This window comes from Solanum stenotomum, chromosome 1, assembly GCF_019186545.1.
Source record: "Solanum stenotomum isolate F172 chromosome 1, ASM1918654v1, whole genome shotgun sequence".
Classification (NCBI taxonomy): Eukaryota; Viridiplantae; Streptophyta; class Magnoliopsida; order Solanales; family Solanaceae; genus Solanum; species Solanum stenotomum.
Window position 1 is genome coordinate 84,987,467 of NC_064282.1, and position 17,163 is coordinate 85,004,629.

Consider the following 17,163-nt stretch of genomic DNA (forward strand, 5'->3'; position numbering starts at 1 on the left):
ACCATTTTTATAAATTATTCAAAATACAAATAATTAGAAACTCACACACACACACACACACACACACACACACACACATATATATATATATCAACAAATAATGCATTCAATTAAGATCACAAACGTTATTTGGTGTTATATTTGTCTTTTCAATTAGTAAATGAATAACTCACAATATTGTATTGAGTTGTATTGGACTTATTTAGCAACAAACAACTCTCTCTAAATAATAAAATTTGTATGCTAATTATTTAAATAAATTTACTAGTACATTAATAAAACATAAAATTAAGAAAATAAATAAAATGATTTGAGGGATAATTTTGTCTTTACATAGATTAATCTCAAATTCTATGTATTACTAATACCACCAAATGGAAGGTATTAGTAATACATCTTATAATAACATGTAGGGTGTATAACTAATTCATGGATTAGTTAAACATAGGCCCAAAATTTCTGCCAAACATAGTACTAAATAATATTATACATAATACATGGACTATTTCTCCTAATACTCCCTAACAAACAACCCCTTACTGATTATTGATATTGTGGAAATCGTTTTCTTGATTTTGTATTAGCTCATGATCTAAACAAGCCATACATACATCTTAATACTTGTTCCTTGATGTCGAGGGCACTTTCAAAGAGTGAGGATTTTCGTGACATTTTCAATTAGATGTTTTATATTTCTAATAAGTTGTTTAATAGTTGACATGTTAAACTGTATCTATAATATGATGCGTTGTGGTTTAGTTTGATCCTAATCAAATCATGTTGAATTGTTCTATTTAATGATTATTCAATTTGAAGCTAAAATCTCAAATCATCGATTTGCGGGAAGCCTATATCATTCTTGGATGATTGAAGAATCGTATCATTCAAGTCATTTCTTTTCTTAACTCGATCATGAAAGCAAGTAAGAAAAAGGATCTTGCGTGATTTCGAATAAAGTAACTAAAATTTTCTAGTGTAATCTCGAATAAAATAACTAAATTTTTTCAGTTAAAATATTAAAGAGTTTCATCTAATAACTTTTATGAATATACAAAAAATTTACATTGTATAATACTTTTTCCATCCATTTTTACTTGTCCACAATAGACTTTGTACTTGGTGTTTATGAGAGATGGTAATACAATCGATTTCTTCAGAAATAATAAATGAAATGCATAATCTCAATGAACTTTCAATAGCGTAGTTAATATTAAAGGGTAAAAAAGATATTTTTTTTCTTCATATGCTAAAATTGAATAAGTAAGAGTGGAGGGAAGGAGTAACAAGTATCCACCTATTCATTTTGTTTCAAAATAAGATGTGTTTCACAAAATTAAGAATTACATTTATTTATTTAGGGGATCTTAATAATTCAATTGGTTGGTCACCTAAACTTTCACCAATCTCTACTTTTTGATCCCCTGCCCATCTTCACTTCCCTACCCAGGGGCGTATCTAGAGGGGGTATTGTGGGAAGGGATGGCAATGGGGTGGGGCGGGCACCAGTGGCAGAGCCAAAAATTTCATCAAGGGTGTTCAAGAATTATTTTTTTAATAAGTGAGTTGAATGTTATTTGTTTAACCTAGGGATTCTACCATGAACCATCTCAACATTTGTCAATATCAAATATAAACAATCGAGTTTTATTTTTCTTTTTGATGAATTTATTTTATATGATAAAAATATATGATTATTATTTTTAAAGTGAAATATTGATAGAACAAATGCGTCTACCTTTACGAAACATAAATCACACCAGTAGAAAAAAAATATCTTAAAAAAAGAAGAAGATAAAACGCATGTATTGATTTTAGCTTTGGTTTTAAAGTTGTTAACATATATAAATACAAATTTTTAAAGTAAAATATTGGCTTTTTTGTTTTCCCCATTCGAAAGTGCATTATATCCTAGATAAAAATTAGAATTACATGATATCTAAATATTCAAAATTAAAATAATGTATTCATATATGTTACTCATATTATTAAAATTGTAATATTAATAATTAAGAAACTTGAGGAACATAATAATGGTGTGTGAGGTTGTGTTCTGCTCTCAAAATAAAACTAAAAATGTTGTGCGCTCTGTGGAATTTGATCCAGCGCACCTAGGGTGGAAATGAACACGCTTAACCGCCGCACCACGGAAGAGTTTATGTCAAGGTTGTACAACATTAATTATTTATTCCTTAAATACAGAATTTGACCTCCATATGATATAATTTTCCAGTGAAGGTTGTTCAGCTGACCACCCTTGAATGGTTGTAGCTCTGCCCCTGATATTTGCCATAATATAATTAGCATGTCTTGCATGTAGCACTAAATTGCTATCTTATCTACTATTAATTAGTGTATGATTTTGAGTTGAAATTAGTTGTTAGAGCCTAGAGGTCATGATTAGTGATTAGTCAAATGGTTATCCCATGTTCATTAGAAGTATGATACTTTCCATAATCATGCATAGCACTAATGCTATTTTTAGTCCACTATTTGTTGTCGTAATATTCAATCTCAATTCTTGAATTCTTGTCATTTTGGTAAATTATGATCTACAGGCTTGAGGATCTTTCTGGCCATAAATATTTTTGATTGGTGTAAAAGTAATAGTATTATATATTTTGGACCTATAATTTTTAAAATTTAATAGTTCATATTAAGAACCTAAAAGTCAAATCGATCAAATTTATATTTAAGATGCATTTTTTCGTAATTATGCTTCATCTTGCCAAAATCCTAAATACGCCTCTATTCCTACCTCTGATGTAATAAAAAATAATTAAGAGAACACATTTGTTTTTTTTTTCTAATTTTATCCTTGTTTAAATAAATAAAATTTTACATAACAAAAAATCATTAAAGAGCTACTTCTTTTTCAAGACATCAATTAAGAATAAATTAGTAAAAACAATTCTTACCCCCTTTGTTTCATTTTGATTTGACCCCTATAACAAAAATAAATATTCTATTTTACTAGTCCATTTTTGCAAGAAAAAAATTTTTGAAAAAAAAGAACAAATATACCTCTAAACTATAATAAATGGTACGTTAATACCCTTCTTTATATTTTTGGATTGTATATATCCTTACCGTCAATATTTTGGAATGCATATACCCTTAGAATAAACGTACGAACAAGTATCATAATCTTAACGGCCTACCCAAATTTAATTTAATTTTTATTCACAATTAAAAAAACTACCCATCTTTCACAATTTTAACTCATTCATAACCCAAATGGTGACCAAAAGCAACCAAAATCAAAAGAGAAGTTACACTAAGTTAATCAAAACTCTCAAATTCCTCTTTTTTTTAACTTCTATAACAAAGACTTATTTCAAACATTTAGATTTGACAACATTTCCAAAAGAAGAAGAGGATTTTTTTTTTTCCAGAAACCCTTTGGACAATTTCTTATTCTTCATCTTCTTCAACAAAAATCCTTTGTAGAATTTTTCGGTTAATTTGACTGAAATCACATAAAAAAAATTGATCCATCAGAAAAAAACTTGCAACTCTCCATAATTTTTGGTATAGCATATGCAGCTTTTCATGCCTCTAGGAACACAGAAACAAACCCACATTATTGAGCAGAAACTAGAGAATGAAGCAGCCTACAAGTTGTTTGTGGTGATTAATTTAGTAAAATATACCTCTAAATTAGCTCTAATTAAAACTTTCATAATGAATGTGTCAAATCAATAGGGGTCAAGTAATATGAATTAGAAGGAGTATTCTTTAGGACTCTCTAGGAGTGTGTAGTTTTCTTAAGGGGTATGCACAAATCGAAAACACCGCTTATTTTGAAACAGAAAGTAATTTTTAGAACAAAATACCAATCATCCAATAATAGTAATGCAGGGATTGTGTTGATAAGACCCAAAACCAGTGCACTTTATTTCTGATGGTTGGGAGAGAGGGCCACTAGTAATCAAACTAAAAGAGTTTTCATTGACAAATAAATAGTCTAGAAATATTACACATTTGAGTCAATTTTCGACTAAGTCGTGTATGCCAAATAAAATTGTACAGCAGAAACTGTGAATTTTGAAATCAGAATAACTTATATAAGCTTCTTCTTTTCAAAGAAAGTCTTCAAGTGCCACACTTGCAAACCTGCCACAGACAAGCATATAAGAATTGACAGACCAGTCATCCAAGCCAATTTATAGCTGGTATCTCTGTTCAGTTCCTGCATTTCTTCTTCCCTGTGGCACGTCAACATATCGACTCGTTAATTATTTAGTGTTGATTCATGAGTTTTGGATAGATAACAATAAGGTAAGATTAAACACACCTTTCTCGGAGATAAAACATTTCATCGTGGACACCTTGAACAATCTCAAGCATATGCTTTAGTTCTGATTCCATTGCCTAGTAAGAGCAAAGATGAAAAATCATTACGCATGTCTAAATCATTTTTAGAAAATGCAGTCATCAAGAACTACATGTAACAAGGTTGATGTACCTCGACACAAATGTTGGAATATGACTAATTACAATTCTGCCAGCAATTTTTAGATAATAGAGGATTAACGTAACTAAAGGCAAGAAAACCGACAAAACAAGCTTTAAGAGATGATCACGTGTACGACTTCAATTGAGTTTTCACTTGTAGTTGTTCGGGACAAGATGGATGGAATGAAGTTCTTAACATAATCAAATCTTTAAAAGGTTGAAGAAAGTAATAGAGGGATGTTTTTAGTGAATGATGGCACTTCACATGAAACACAGAGATAACTTTATGCAGTGGTATTGCTAACTAAAAAATCAATGGATTTCAGAACCTTGTGTTTGAGGAGCTTAAGATTTTTTTCAACTACCCACCAGCCAGCAAAAAGCTCACAATTCAGGAGTTAACTGCACACTGAGCCATGAAACTCTAAGCAAAACGATATAGCCCCGTTGTGCATTATAAAACAGTTAGGTACCTAGTGACATGCAAGGAATAGCTTAGCCAAGAGGGCCTGCATATCTAACCAAGAGGCTGGAAGTTCGAGTCAGCAACAGAGAAGAGTTGAAAAAAGGAAGGAAGTTGGATCTTGAGCGGGATGTTTAGAGGGATAGAGTTTGTCATATGAACCAACAAAACAAAAGAAAAAGAACAATGTACCTAGTTAATAAATCTTTTCTTTTTTTGATAACCGAGAAATTTGTTTGTGACTCGCCCTTTGGACCAATCACAACCTTCTAAACTCGGTAGATAATGGGCCCACCCCTCTACCCTTCTCCACTTAGATACCGAGCTTCGCTTTGCATGGAAATAATAAATCAATTTGAGAAAAATGATGTTCCTTTTTCTTTTGTTTCTATTTGATGTTACTGAGTTATTTTAAGAAAGCCTAGGCTTGATCAATGGAATATGCTTAGAGTACTTCTTCAATGATAACATAAGAGTTGAGAGTTGCTAGATGAAAGCATGTGTGTTGTTGCTTGATGCAAAAGTTGCAAATTGTAGCTGTTTCCCTAAAATATTTTAGCATTAAATACACAAGGACCAAATAACCCCCTTAAAGACACCAAACTCTTTTAGATAATCCAGTCTATCTTATACACTGCATTACAATTGGAGTACAATTTCTTTTATCTTAAGAAAATACTAATTCTAAGTTTCTCCTGATATTTGGTCTTAAAACTCAAAGAATACTGACTACAAGAATGAGTGAAATGCTGAGGATTTTAATCTCAAGTATGCTTCCAGTAAGGAATGGATCAGGGGTTTCAAAGTGAATCCTAAGTCTGCTCTGCTGGCATAATGGAAATCGCCCACCTCCAATATGCTGATGACACATTGTTTTTTGTGAAACTGAAAAGGAACAAATCAGAATGCTAAAGGTTATCTTTATTCTATTTGAAACAGTTTTTGGGCTACACAAATTGGGGCAAGAGTTGTATTTATCCAGTCAATGAAGTACCTTAGTTACATAACTTGGCTGAAATCCTAGGGAAGAAATAGTGAGCTTCCTACAGTATACTTGGATATGCCATTGAAGATGAAAGGAAATCAATAGGAATCTGGAGTAGGATTCTTGAGAAGTGTGAAAAGAAACTATCAAACTGGGAAAGCCAATACTTGTCACTAGGGGGGTGACTAATCCTGTTGAACAATGTACTAGTCTACTAGATGTCATGCCCAGACAGTCCTTGTTCCATGTCCCCTCTAATGTTATCAAGAGACTAGATGCCTAAAAGAAGAAATTTCTTATGATACGAAAAAGATATACCTGATCAGACGGGAGACCTTGAGAGCAAAAAGGAAGGTATGCTAGGTCTTTTCAATCGAAAAACCCAGAATCAGAGTTTGTTAATGAAGTGGCAGTGGAGAATGGCTTCTGAAGAACATTCTCTATGGAAGGAGGTGATCAGAAATAAATATGATGAGGATTCCAATTGGATTACCAAACCAGTCCCCACCCTTTATGGCGTAAGTTTTTGGAAATCCATCAGATATTTGTGGCCAACTTTCCTAAGCAACTCAAGATTTAAAGTGGGAAATAGCTGACACCAGAGACTATCTATAGTCACTTAGGATAGGGAGGGCAGATTTGCCGAACAGAAAGAGAAATAGAGGATTGTCCCAGCTTGCATCTGGTGGACAAAAGGGAAGAAATAAATCAGAGATGCTTTGAAGATAAAGGAAGCTCCATCCAGAAGTTCAAAATGAATTATCTAGTCCTGTTTTAATTTTAATGTAAACAAGAACATATAGCAGAGACACAATATTTTTGATGCTTTAGATTACATTTAGAGAGGTATCAGGAGCCATCTTGTAATTCTAATTTTGGGCTTGACCACACAACTTGTGCAGTCAATTCTATTTATAGAACTTGTTATCATTATCAGAAATAGATAAATAATTGAAAATTTTCTAAGAACAAGAAAGTACTTTGGGTATTTAAGTATACACTTCACATTCTGAGATGAACTAAATTAAGCAACTGCCAATGGACAATGATGTCTGTGAAACTTCAATTGAGTTTATTGAGAAATTAGAACAGGCGACGAGGTTTTTTTCCTGATTAAGTAATAAATGGTCAAAGTCTCAAAGAGGTGACATTGTCTAATCTAAGTATATCTCTTTTGATGAAGGAATACAGCTATTAAAACAACAATTATTAGCTCACCAATTATCTCTAGGTGATGATCTCTATATTTTTAACTCATTTCCTCTTTCTTGTGAAAAAGTTTTAATTACTCCCCAAAAGAATAACACATTTCTATATTTAGTAACAATTCAACTTAACCTCCATTTTAACCTTAATGAGATGATCTATAGCCACACAATATCTATGGCTTGTTTTAGATCAAAAAATTCAAAAGTCTTTCCTTCTTAAACTCCATACCTAGTCAAAACCATCACATAAATTGGGATGGAGAAGTAAAAACCTTTTGGCCAATCACATTCTTGATATCTAAGTTGCACAGTTCTGTAGAATATATTTTAAGCCTAACTTCTGTTGGCAGAGAAGAAAATTAGCGACACTGCACCATATAGATATCGCCCAGCTGCCTCACAACATCACTAGCAGTAGTTGTATTCTCAGGGATGTGGAAGTGTATGATTGGTTCAGGTGTTAATCCAATGTGAATTAAAGTAACCAACCCATATGAATTGATCCGACACACCCATATAATTAAATCTGAATACCTGATTATGAACCCCCACCCTGATTCCTTTCTATTCCTTCAATATTGTTGTCTTTTAACTAGGATTTTGCAATCAGTTAAGAAAATGAATGTTTGGCCCTTTTCCGTAAAAAGAATCACAAATTTTGTAACAGCACAAAAGAGCCCCCCAAATCTGATACCTTACTGATCAAACTAAACAAGATGCTTCTATCAAACAAGACAACATTAAAAGTTCAGGGAAATTTAGAAGCTTTCACTGAACAGTATATTCAACATTACGAATTATAGAATGTATGCAGCACTATTTGCTATAAAATAGTCATTAATTTTCTCAAAACCAGAAGGAGACACAGACACATTTCAAGAAAATTAAATATTACATGAATACAGGGGTCAACGGATGTCAATTGCCAACATTTGTCCAGACAAAATAGAGAGAAGGAACCTGATAAATATGAAATTGAGCTACACAGGTACGCAAATTAAAAGAAAAATAAGTGCTTACCTCAACAGAGGCTTTCTTGGCAACATTTGTCCAATCTTTAGCTGCAACGCCACTTTTCCAGTCAAAATCAATAGTCAACTTAACCGGAGGCTTGTGATCAGCAGCAGTAAAGCAAGTGTGATAGTCTGCACCTTCCGCAGTCTCAAAAGAAAAATGCCCCTCATGAACATTTTCCGCGTAGTGATGGGCATGGCTATTCCCTTGTGCAGACGTTACCTAAAGCACAAAACACCAGAAGAAATCCAGATAATCAAAGGTATATCGGAGAACAAGGACAAATTTTCAAACTTTGAGCATATGAAACCATCAGAACAAATGCATCAGGACAAATAATACAGTATTGGCATAAGATGGGTCTGAATTCAGCAGAACTTACACAGGATTCATATGGCAGATCTCAACTAACTTGGGATTGAAATATAGTCAACTGATTGATCAAATGACTAAATGTATCAACATTCCTCTATTGTTACATTACAAATACATAAAACAAAAAACCAAACAGAACTTAATTAACTAGGTTAAAGATTTTTGCAGTTGACTCCAGAATATTTGTCCAACCATAATATCAAAATGAAGCTTTACAAAATCTAGCATATCCCCATCAATGCATCTATCATCCAAAGGTGAAAAACTTGTACTAGTCTAAAATTAAGATTTTTATATCAAGAACTACACAAAAATAAACTCTTAAAATCTTTTATATTGTTTTATAATTTTTAATCTAATTATACTATTGTCATTTTTCAAACCCTGTATTTATTTGAAAAATTATTAATTTAAAACTCAATAACTTAAAAACACTAAAATTCAGAACCCATCAGCTTCAAATCCGGGTTCTGGCGTCTCAGCCTATGCAGACGATCACCATAAGAAGAACTAGTTTGTTTCCATTGACGAATAAAGCTTCAATTAAGTAAACCCAGTTGCTAATTTGAAAAATAAGCATAAACCCATTTGTAACCTAGCTGATATAAATCTGCGCAAAACAAAAAAAGTGTATTTACCCTGACGGTGACTTTGTGGGTATCAGGCAAAGGATAACCTTCATTTGGATTAACGATGTGATACTTGCCAACAGTCATGGAATGACCCTTGATTTCTTCAGCTATGCATTTTGTATGACCCGATTCCAGTTCAAATCTTAGAGATTCAATTTGGGTCAAAAAAATTCCCAAAATTACAAGAAGAAATAGGGTTTTACTTCTCCAAATCATCATTTTCCTGTTGGATTGAACCAAAACAAGAACAAGGGACAAAATTTAGAGAAAAAAATTTGCTAGATTGAAGGAGAAGTTGAAGTTCAAAGAGGGCTTTGTTTTAGGGAAGAAGACAGGAGGAAGATATATAGAAGAAAGTCAAAAGACTGGGATTTTGTATTTCTATGATCTATACTTCCCAATTTTTATTTTTTCCACTTTTTAATAGTGTTGATTCTTCTTTAATTAGAAGTGGTAATAACATGATGTGACTACAACTACTTTTATTATTCAATTCAATTCTCAAATGTTATTGCATAAAATAAAAGAGACAAGGTATGTTATCAAGTTAATTAAAGACACGTGAGAGATTGGATATGTTATAGTTAAATTTTGAAGGTAAAAAGTTATGTTCACTCCGAAAGAATGAGACCTAACTAAAATACAACACTCGAAGGAAAGACAAGCAAATAATATTAGTTATAGATTTGCTATGGAGGAAATGTCGATTGTTTTTTTCTTAGCATTAATATCATTTTTTTCAATTAATGTAAATTAAGAGGAAATGACTCTCGGCCCCTATAAAAGGAGTCTAACCTTCATGTCGAAGGATACAATTCTGAATGTAACAATTGATTTACACACTATTAGAAAAACATTAATATTCTTATTTACTTTTTTTTCTCAAGACTTGTATTGTTTTTCAAGTACTAATCTACTCAAAAGACATCTTCATCAAAAGATATCATTGGATTCAAGTTATTCAAGTTATATTTATTGATATTCTTATTTAATTACTTTTGATATATTCCTATTCATTGCTTCAGATCAATATTCACGTGTCCTTAAAATCACGTAATAAATTCAACTGTACTTTTTTAAGGACAGTCACATTGCCGCCCACCTAAGGCTAGGCAATTATGATATTATTTTAATTCTACTCATTCTTTGCTAACAATTTTATATTTGTGAAGCTAAAGTGTCGATTGATATAATGGATGACACTAGAAAATATTGAGCAAACCAATGGCATTTTTGGATAATCCCACCAATCATGAAGTTGATCCAATAATTAGAGAAACTCGAATTGCATATGATCAAGGTACTTCTCTACAGGTGTCTCATTGTTTTGGAAGGACTCCTACCCTCAATGATAATGCTCAAAACATGATTAGGATTGTTGGATTTGATTTGTCCAAAAATTATGCTATGTTGGAAAGTGAATAGAACGCGACGAAAGGAGTTATCTAACAATATTAGAACAGAGAACCATAGTGACAGTCATGTAAATGGGTCTAGAAATGACGATTCAAGAGAACTCATGAAGGCCTTTAAGCTTTGATAAGCCGGTAGAATCGGAATGAAAGAAGAATGCAATGCTCGAATAGATAAATTTTTTTAGGAACTCAATCAATCTTGAAGGATCCAGACTCGAGAAGACATGTTTAGTTAGCATTTCCATCAAAAGCGACTCTGAAGCTGATACCCAAAAGGTTCAAGTGATACAAGTTGAGTGTCACTTGCTTTCTGCACTTGACATTTTTGTTATTTACTTCAATTTATATTATTGATTGCCTAACTAGTTGACTATATATCAATACTAGCTGAGTAAAATACGAAAAAATTATAATTTGTTCTCTCTTTTAAACATATTTCAAATGCTTTTACTTTGTTATTCTTTACTATCTTCTCAAATCTTATTATAAACATCAAATGCATGGATAACATACCACTTATTTACAATGTTTATTATCCAAAACAATATAATAATGTTACATTCTAATTATGTTATTAGGATCTTTCATGTTTAAATATTAAGAATAAATTCTAGTCTATTTTGCCTAGCAAAATAATTTTCATAAATTTGCTTCATGGTAAATAATTGAGAAAAAAAATATATTGTTCTTTGTTATTGTGATATTGCCCTTTGTTACTATGAGATAATAGTTAAATAGCCTCTCATTATATATTCAGATTTTCAACTACATACTTATATTTTACAGAGGTCCTGCTACCCCTTAAATTACTTTAAAATGGAATAAATAACCCTTAAAATGTGATTATCAGTCATCTGCCTTGTGGTGAAAAACACACGCTTGATACGTGTATTTCACCCATTAATCTTTTTCTAAAGAACTTTTTTTTCTTCCCTCTTCTTTATCCTTTCTTCTTCAATCCTTTTTGTAACCCTAATTATTTTTTTTTGTGAAAGCTTGATTTGGAAAAAATATTGGGGAATACATTAGGGGTCTTCTTCTATTTTTTTTAATCTTTCTCACAGGGTGAATTTTTCGGGCTCCATTCTTTTTACCAGTTCGAATTCGTATGAGAAATCGTCGCCACCACCTTCACCTCCACCTTTATCACCTCCCTAATTCAACAACTACAATTCAACACCCTAGCACATTTTTATCTTCTTCATTTATAATATTTCTCAATTGTTCATGCTTCCAACCCCATTAGTTTCATATCTCCATCATTCGCATATTTTTTTTTTCCTTCATCTAACTTTTTCTATTTAAGATCTTCATCTGGATTTTTTGAAACTCAACACCTAGCTTATCTATTAGCAGGGGATTCAAATCTTTTCTCCCTAACTTCACAACTTGTTGCAAATCTTGTTTCTTCAATGATTTTTCTCTCAATTTTTTCACTTTCGTTTTACTGGGTAAATCAATCAAAATTAAACAGTGCAAATACTTTAAAACATGTTTTAATTTGAACACTTTTATCATGATATTACTATTGATGATTGCTTCAAATATGTCATAATTTGAGAAAAGTTGATGGTGGCGGCAGCGACGGCGACATGTTAGGGATGGTGAACGATGGAGAAATTTGATCTATGTTATTACTATGAAGAAATGGAGAAGAAGAAAAACATAAGTTAAAAGGAAATGATTTAAAATATTTGCATTAGTGAAAAAAAATTTAAAATAAAATTTTAATATTATCTTTGGTGCTCACTCTCTCAAAGAGAGTGAAATACACTCACTTTGTCAAGTAAGCATTTAGGAGGATAATAATTTCAGCTTTAAACAATTCAAGGGTTGACCCGTAAAATTGAAGTGCGTAGTTGAGAATCCAAATATAGATTGAGGGATGACATTTGGTCATTCTCGTATTACTATTGGTCCAATATGTCTTTAATATAATATTATTCATCTATTTATGTTCTTAAGTCTTTATGTTATTACGTGGCTCAAATTTTTCCTCCTCAATTTATTTCCTATATTTTAGCCAAAATTACATGTCAATTGACCACACTATTATTTTTTTCTACACTATCCAAAATCCTCAATAATTTCACCATATGTACCATAACCCAACGAGCATTGTGTTTGGTTCGAAAGACACCATATTAAGTATGTCTCCAAATAGGCCCCTACTAGTCCGACTAGTAGTGAGTGGTTCTTTCGGGCAGAAAACAAGGTGGACTTTATGGCATATCTTTCCTTTTGAAACTATCTTTCATGTTTTTAAATAAATCAACTCTCGTGTTAAACAACATTACTTCTCCTTTCATTTCAAACTCAAGAATACGATCGATACAATTAATCGATTTGTGCACCTATCTTATTACTTTTTTGTATCCCCCTTTTCTTTTAATACAATTTGATTTTTCTACGAACGACAGTTCTATTCTTTGAGGCTAATTCAATTCTTTCTTATTATGAAAGAAAGCATTGGTGAAGAGTGATCTACTTTCAAAGTTAGTTTTGCGTCATTAATATAAAAATAATAAATTAACTTAAATAATTACCATAAAAGTAGGGGTAGACATAAATATCGGAAAAAAAATTGGACCGAATCAAACTAATTTGGTTCTTCAACTTTTTGGTTTGATTTCGATGTCTCTTTTCAAAATTTTGATTTGATTTAGTGTTCGATGTAGGATTGCGATTCTCCAGTGCATCGAAGAATTGAACTTTTATAATATATATATTTTAACTTTTTTTCTAAAAAACATATTATTGGTAAGTCTTCTTTTATGTTTTTTGTATAATTATCATTCATTTTCATCTTGAAACACAAAATTGTATCTTTTTCTCCCCTATTTTATTCCTTTTTAGCACATCATATGGTCTTATAGATCATTGTATTTGGATTTGAACTAGTAGTTGTTGAGTGTTGAATTGCTGATGTCATGACCCAAAATTGGGCATGATGGCACTCATCTTATCCCACCAAGATAAGTCAGTCTAAAACTCAAATAATACGATAAATGCGGAAGTAGATAAAAAATAAAAGTCTAACACCAAAAAGAAATGCGGAAATCATAATCAACTTAAATAAACCCCTAAAATCTGGTTATCATGTGTACAAGCCTCTAATGTATTACAATAGAAATGAAGTAAATATAAGTCTCAATGTTATTGTTTCTAGAATAGAACAATTCCATATAAAGGAGTAAGAGATTCCGTCGAGAAACAAGCAACTACCTCTCAACTCTCTACAATAAGCCTCGGAGGAAGAAGGGGAGAATAATCACGAAAATCCGGGCTCATAACCTACACAAGTGTAGAAATAAGGAGTGAGTACCAAACAACACAGTATTGAGCAAGCAGACCACTAAACACGAAGTAAAGCAATATAGAATATGGGTACTCCAACCATTCCAACTGAACCTCCAAGACTACAACTTGCACAGAATCATCACAACCTAGCAGTTCACAATTAATACAACACATAGCATGAATATCAACCTTTCAACACATACAAGTCATCAACACAAAGTTCATAAGCTCCAAGCACAATTCCCAACACAAATAATCACAAGGTTCACAATACTAATGATATGCAATGCAACAAGATGAAATATCAAATATAGTGATAAATATTTGTCCTATCATACACATCCGCTGAATATCAAGCCATAACCCATGGGGGACTTGCAAGATCCATGTATCCATCAGAACCATTTTCCTTTGACATATCTCACTCGTTAGAACCATTTTCCTTTAACATATCTCACTCGTCAGAACCATTTTCCTTCGACATCATAATCATAAAAGATCTCATCACGATATTTTAGAATCAATGCAAATAGACATGTTCATACAAATCATGAGAATATGATGAATTTTTATATCAATACACAGACCTTACTAACACAATCATGATACAACCTCAATAATGAATCAGTCAAAACATTCATCAATATCATCAAATTACTTTTTTATTACCCTCTTTCATAATTATAATTATAATTATCAAATATGTACAAGTCAATTCCATTACCAAATCTCATTACTCCCAACTCATACAATAAAGAAATACGAAATTTTATATACTTAACAAAAGGTTCAGAAGTTCATTTGCATCAAACAACCATTCTGGGACTTGAGCATTTCCTTTTGTTGGGTCTCCAAATTAATGAAATCTAGTCAAATAAGTAATCACAATAAGAAATTGAATCTAACAACACACATATCAAGACTTTTGAAAAATGGGGTCAAATTGACCCAAAAGATCCAATTCTAAAAGTGAGATTTGAATCTGAAAATTTATACGAAAATGTGTTACCCAAGGCATTTAGAAACCACCGATGAAAATCATATTGAAAATGGAATTGAATTTAATCTAAAAACACCATTTTATTCAAAACCTTCAATCTTTACAAAACCTTCAAAGTTTAGACTCAAAACCCAAGTTTAATCCTCAAAATCTTAAAATAATTAATGGGTAAAAGATATAGGAAGATAGAAATTGTTGTTGAAGGAAGCTTGAAGACTGATGGAGCATGTCAAAGGAACAGGTTCATCGAAGCAGGCTGACGAGTTAGAGTTAGAGTCATACTAGGACTAGACTACTAAATCCTAAGTTATGTACAACTAAGCTACTGTATATTGCAGGAGTCGACTAGGATAAGGTATTTGAATTATAATACAATACTACTCATGTAAATAATTGTGTTGTAGTAGGTTTCCTAGCTTCACACTTTGCAATTGTTGTTTGAGCTGGAACTCCTTATCTTTTGTTGCTTGAAGATAAGCTTCTTCCAAGCATTCCCACATCTCCTTGGCAGTTGAGCAGCCTACGATCAAGTACATGCTTTCTTCTGTCAAGGTGTCTGAGATCCAACTCCTTAGCAACACATCCTTCTCCTCCCAGTCATCAACAATGTTGTTGTCTTCTGCACCCTTCTCGCCTGCTACAGTTTCCTCAGTATTCTTTCCAATGGAACAAGTATCTTTAGGTGGTTCTATGATGAGGTAGGTTAATCTCATCACTTGAATCAACTGAGACATTTGTGTCCTCCATATAAGATAATTCATTGTCTTAAGTTTAATGGAGCAGGACGAAATAAGATGATGAAGTGAAAAGGTCGAAAGAGTGTTGGTAGAAGGGGCCATTGCGGTTCGATTTTGTGGTTGTTTTGGTTTTGATCTAATACGTTAAAGAGCGGAAAAGCTTTATTGCTTTGATACCATGTAGAAATCTCACGTCTAGGATTAGAGAAATCAAAGATTGTATTGATGATTATAATATTGAGTTATAAACTCCTTATATATGAGAAGAGTTCTATTCTAGTTATACTAGGAAACCTACTACAACACAATTATTTACATGAGTAGTAATGTATTATAACTCAAATACCTTATCCTACTCGACTCTTGCAATATGCAGTAGCTTAGTTGTACATAACTTAGGATTTAATAGTCTAGTCATAGTATAACTCTAACTCTAACTCGTTAGCCTACTTCGATGGACCTGTTCCTTCGACATGTTCCATCAGTCTTCAAGCTTCCTTCAACTTGTGAGTTTGCAAAATAAACAAGGAAGGGTCAGCCTTACTACAAATGAAACCAAGGTGTAAGAGATGCATGCTAAACCTATCAAACCAGGCTCTTGGCCCTTTACACTTCTTTCTAGGAGTTGAGGTAAAGTATTTTGAATAAGGAATTCACTTGAATCAAAGCAAGTATGCTGCTGAGTTGCTGGCCAAGACAGATATGACTTTGTCCAAGGCTGTAGCCACTCCTTTGGCTTAGAAGCATGGTTTGCATGAAGCTGTGGGAAGTCTTGTAGATGCCTCCTTGTACGGAATGAATGTAGGGAGCCTTCAGTATTTGACCCTCACAAGGCCTGATATCACTCATGCTGTGAATTTAGCAAGCCAGTTTATGCAAAGCCTAAACACTGAACATCTTCAAGGGGTAAAAGGGATTCTCAGGTACATCAAAGGTACTCTACACTTTTGACTCATAATTATTTCACAGTCTCCATGTAGGTTGTATGGCTACTCAAATGCTGATTGGGGTGGTTGTACCACCTCTAGAAGATCAACTATAGGCTATAGCATCTACCTAGGTGCAAATTGTATCTCTTGGACCTCCAAGAAACAGACTACAGTAGCCCGATCAAGTGCTGAAGCTGAGTATAGAGCACTAGCCTCCACTGCTGCAGAAATGACTTGGATTTTGTATCTTCTTCATGACCTTAGAGTGTTCCTTCGATCTGTTCCTACGCTGTACTGTGATAATATGAGTGCCTTGTACATGGCGGTTAATTCAGTTATGCATGCTCGAACCAAACATGTTGAAATAGACTATCATTTTATTCGTGAGAAAGTGGCCANTGGACCTCCAAGAAACAAACTACAGTAGCCCGATCAAGTGCTGAAGCTGAGTATAGAGCACTAGCCTCCACTGCTGCAGAAATGACTTGGATTTTGTATCTTCTTCATGACCTTGGAGTGTTCCTTCGATCTGTTCCTACGCTGTACTGTGATAATATGAGTGCCTTGTACATGGCGGTTAATTCAGTTATGCATGCTCGAACCAAACATGTTGAAATAGACTATCATTTTATTCGTGAGAAAGTGGCCAG

General features: G+C 32.8%; 1 protein-coding gene across 1 annotated transcript; it reads right to left on the minus strand.

The window, feature by feature from the left end:
• Positions 1-3,938: 3,938 nt before the first annotated feature.
• Positions 3,939-9,511, minus strand: LOC125864460 (transmembrane emp24 domain-containing protein p24delta7-like). Its single transcript, XM_049544477.1, has 4 exons — positions 9,139-9,511; positions 8,132-8,347; positions 4,295-4,371; positions 3,939-4,205 (listed from the first exon to the last, which is right to left on the minus strand). Exons 1-4 carry the CDS (start codon positions 9,349-9,351, stop codon positions 4,061-4,063), a joined length of 651 nt encoding a protein of 216 aa, XP_049400434.1. The 5' UTR covers positions 9,352-9,511; the 3' UTR covers positions 3,939-4,060.
• Positions 9,512-17,163: the final 7,652 nt, after the last annotated feature.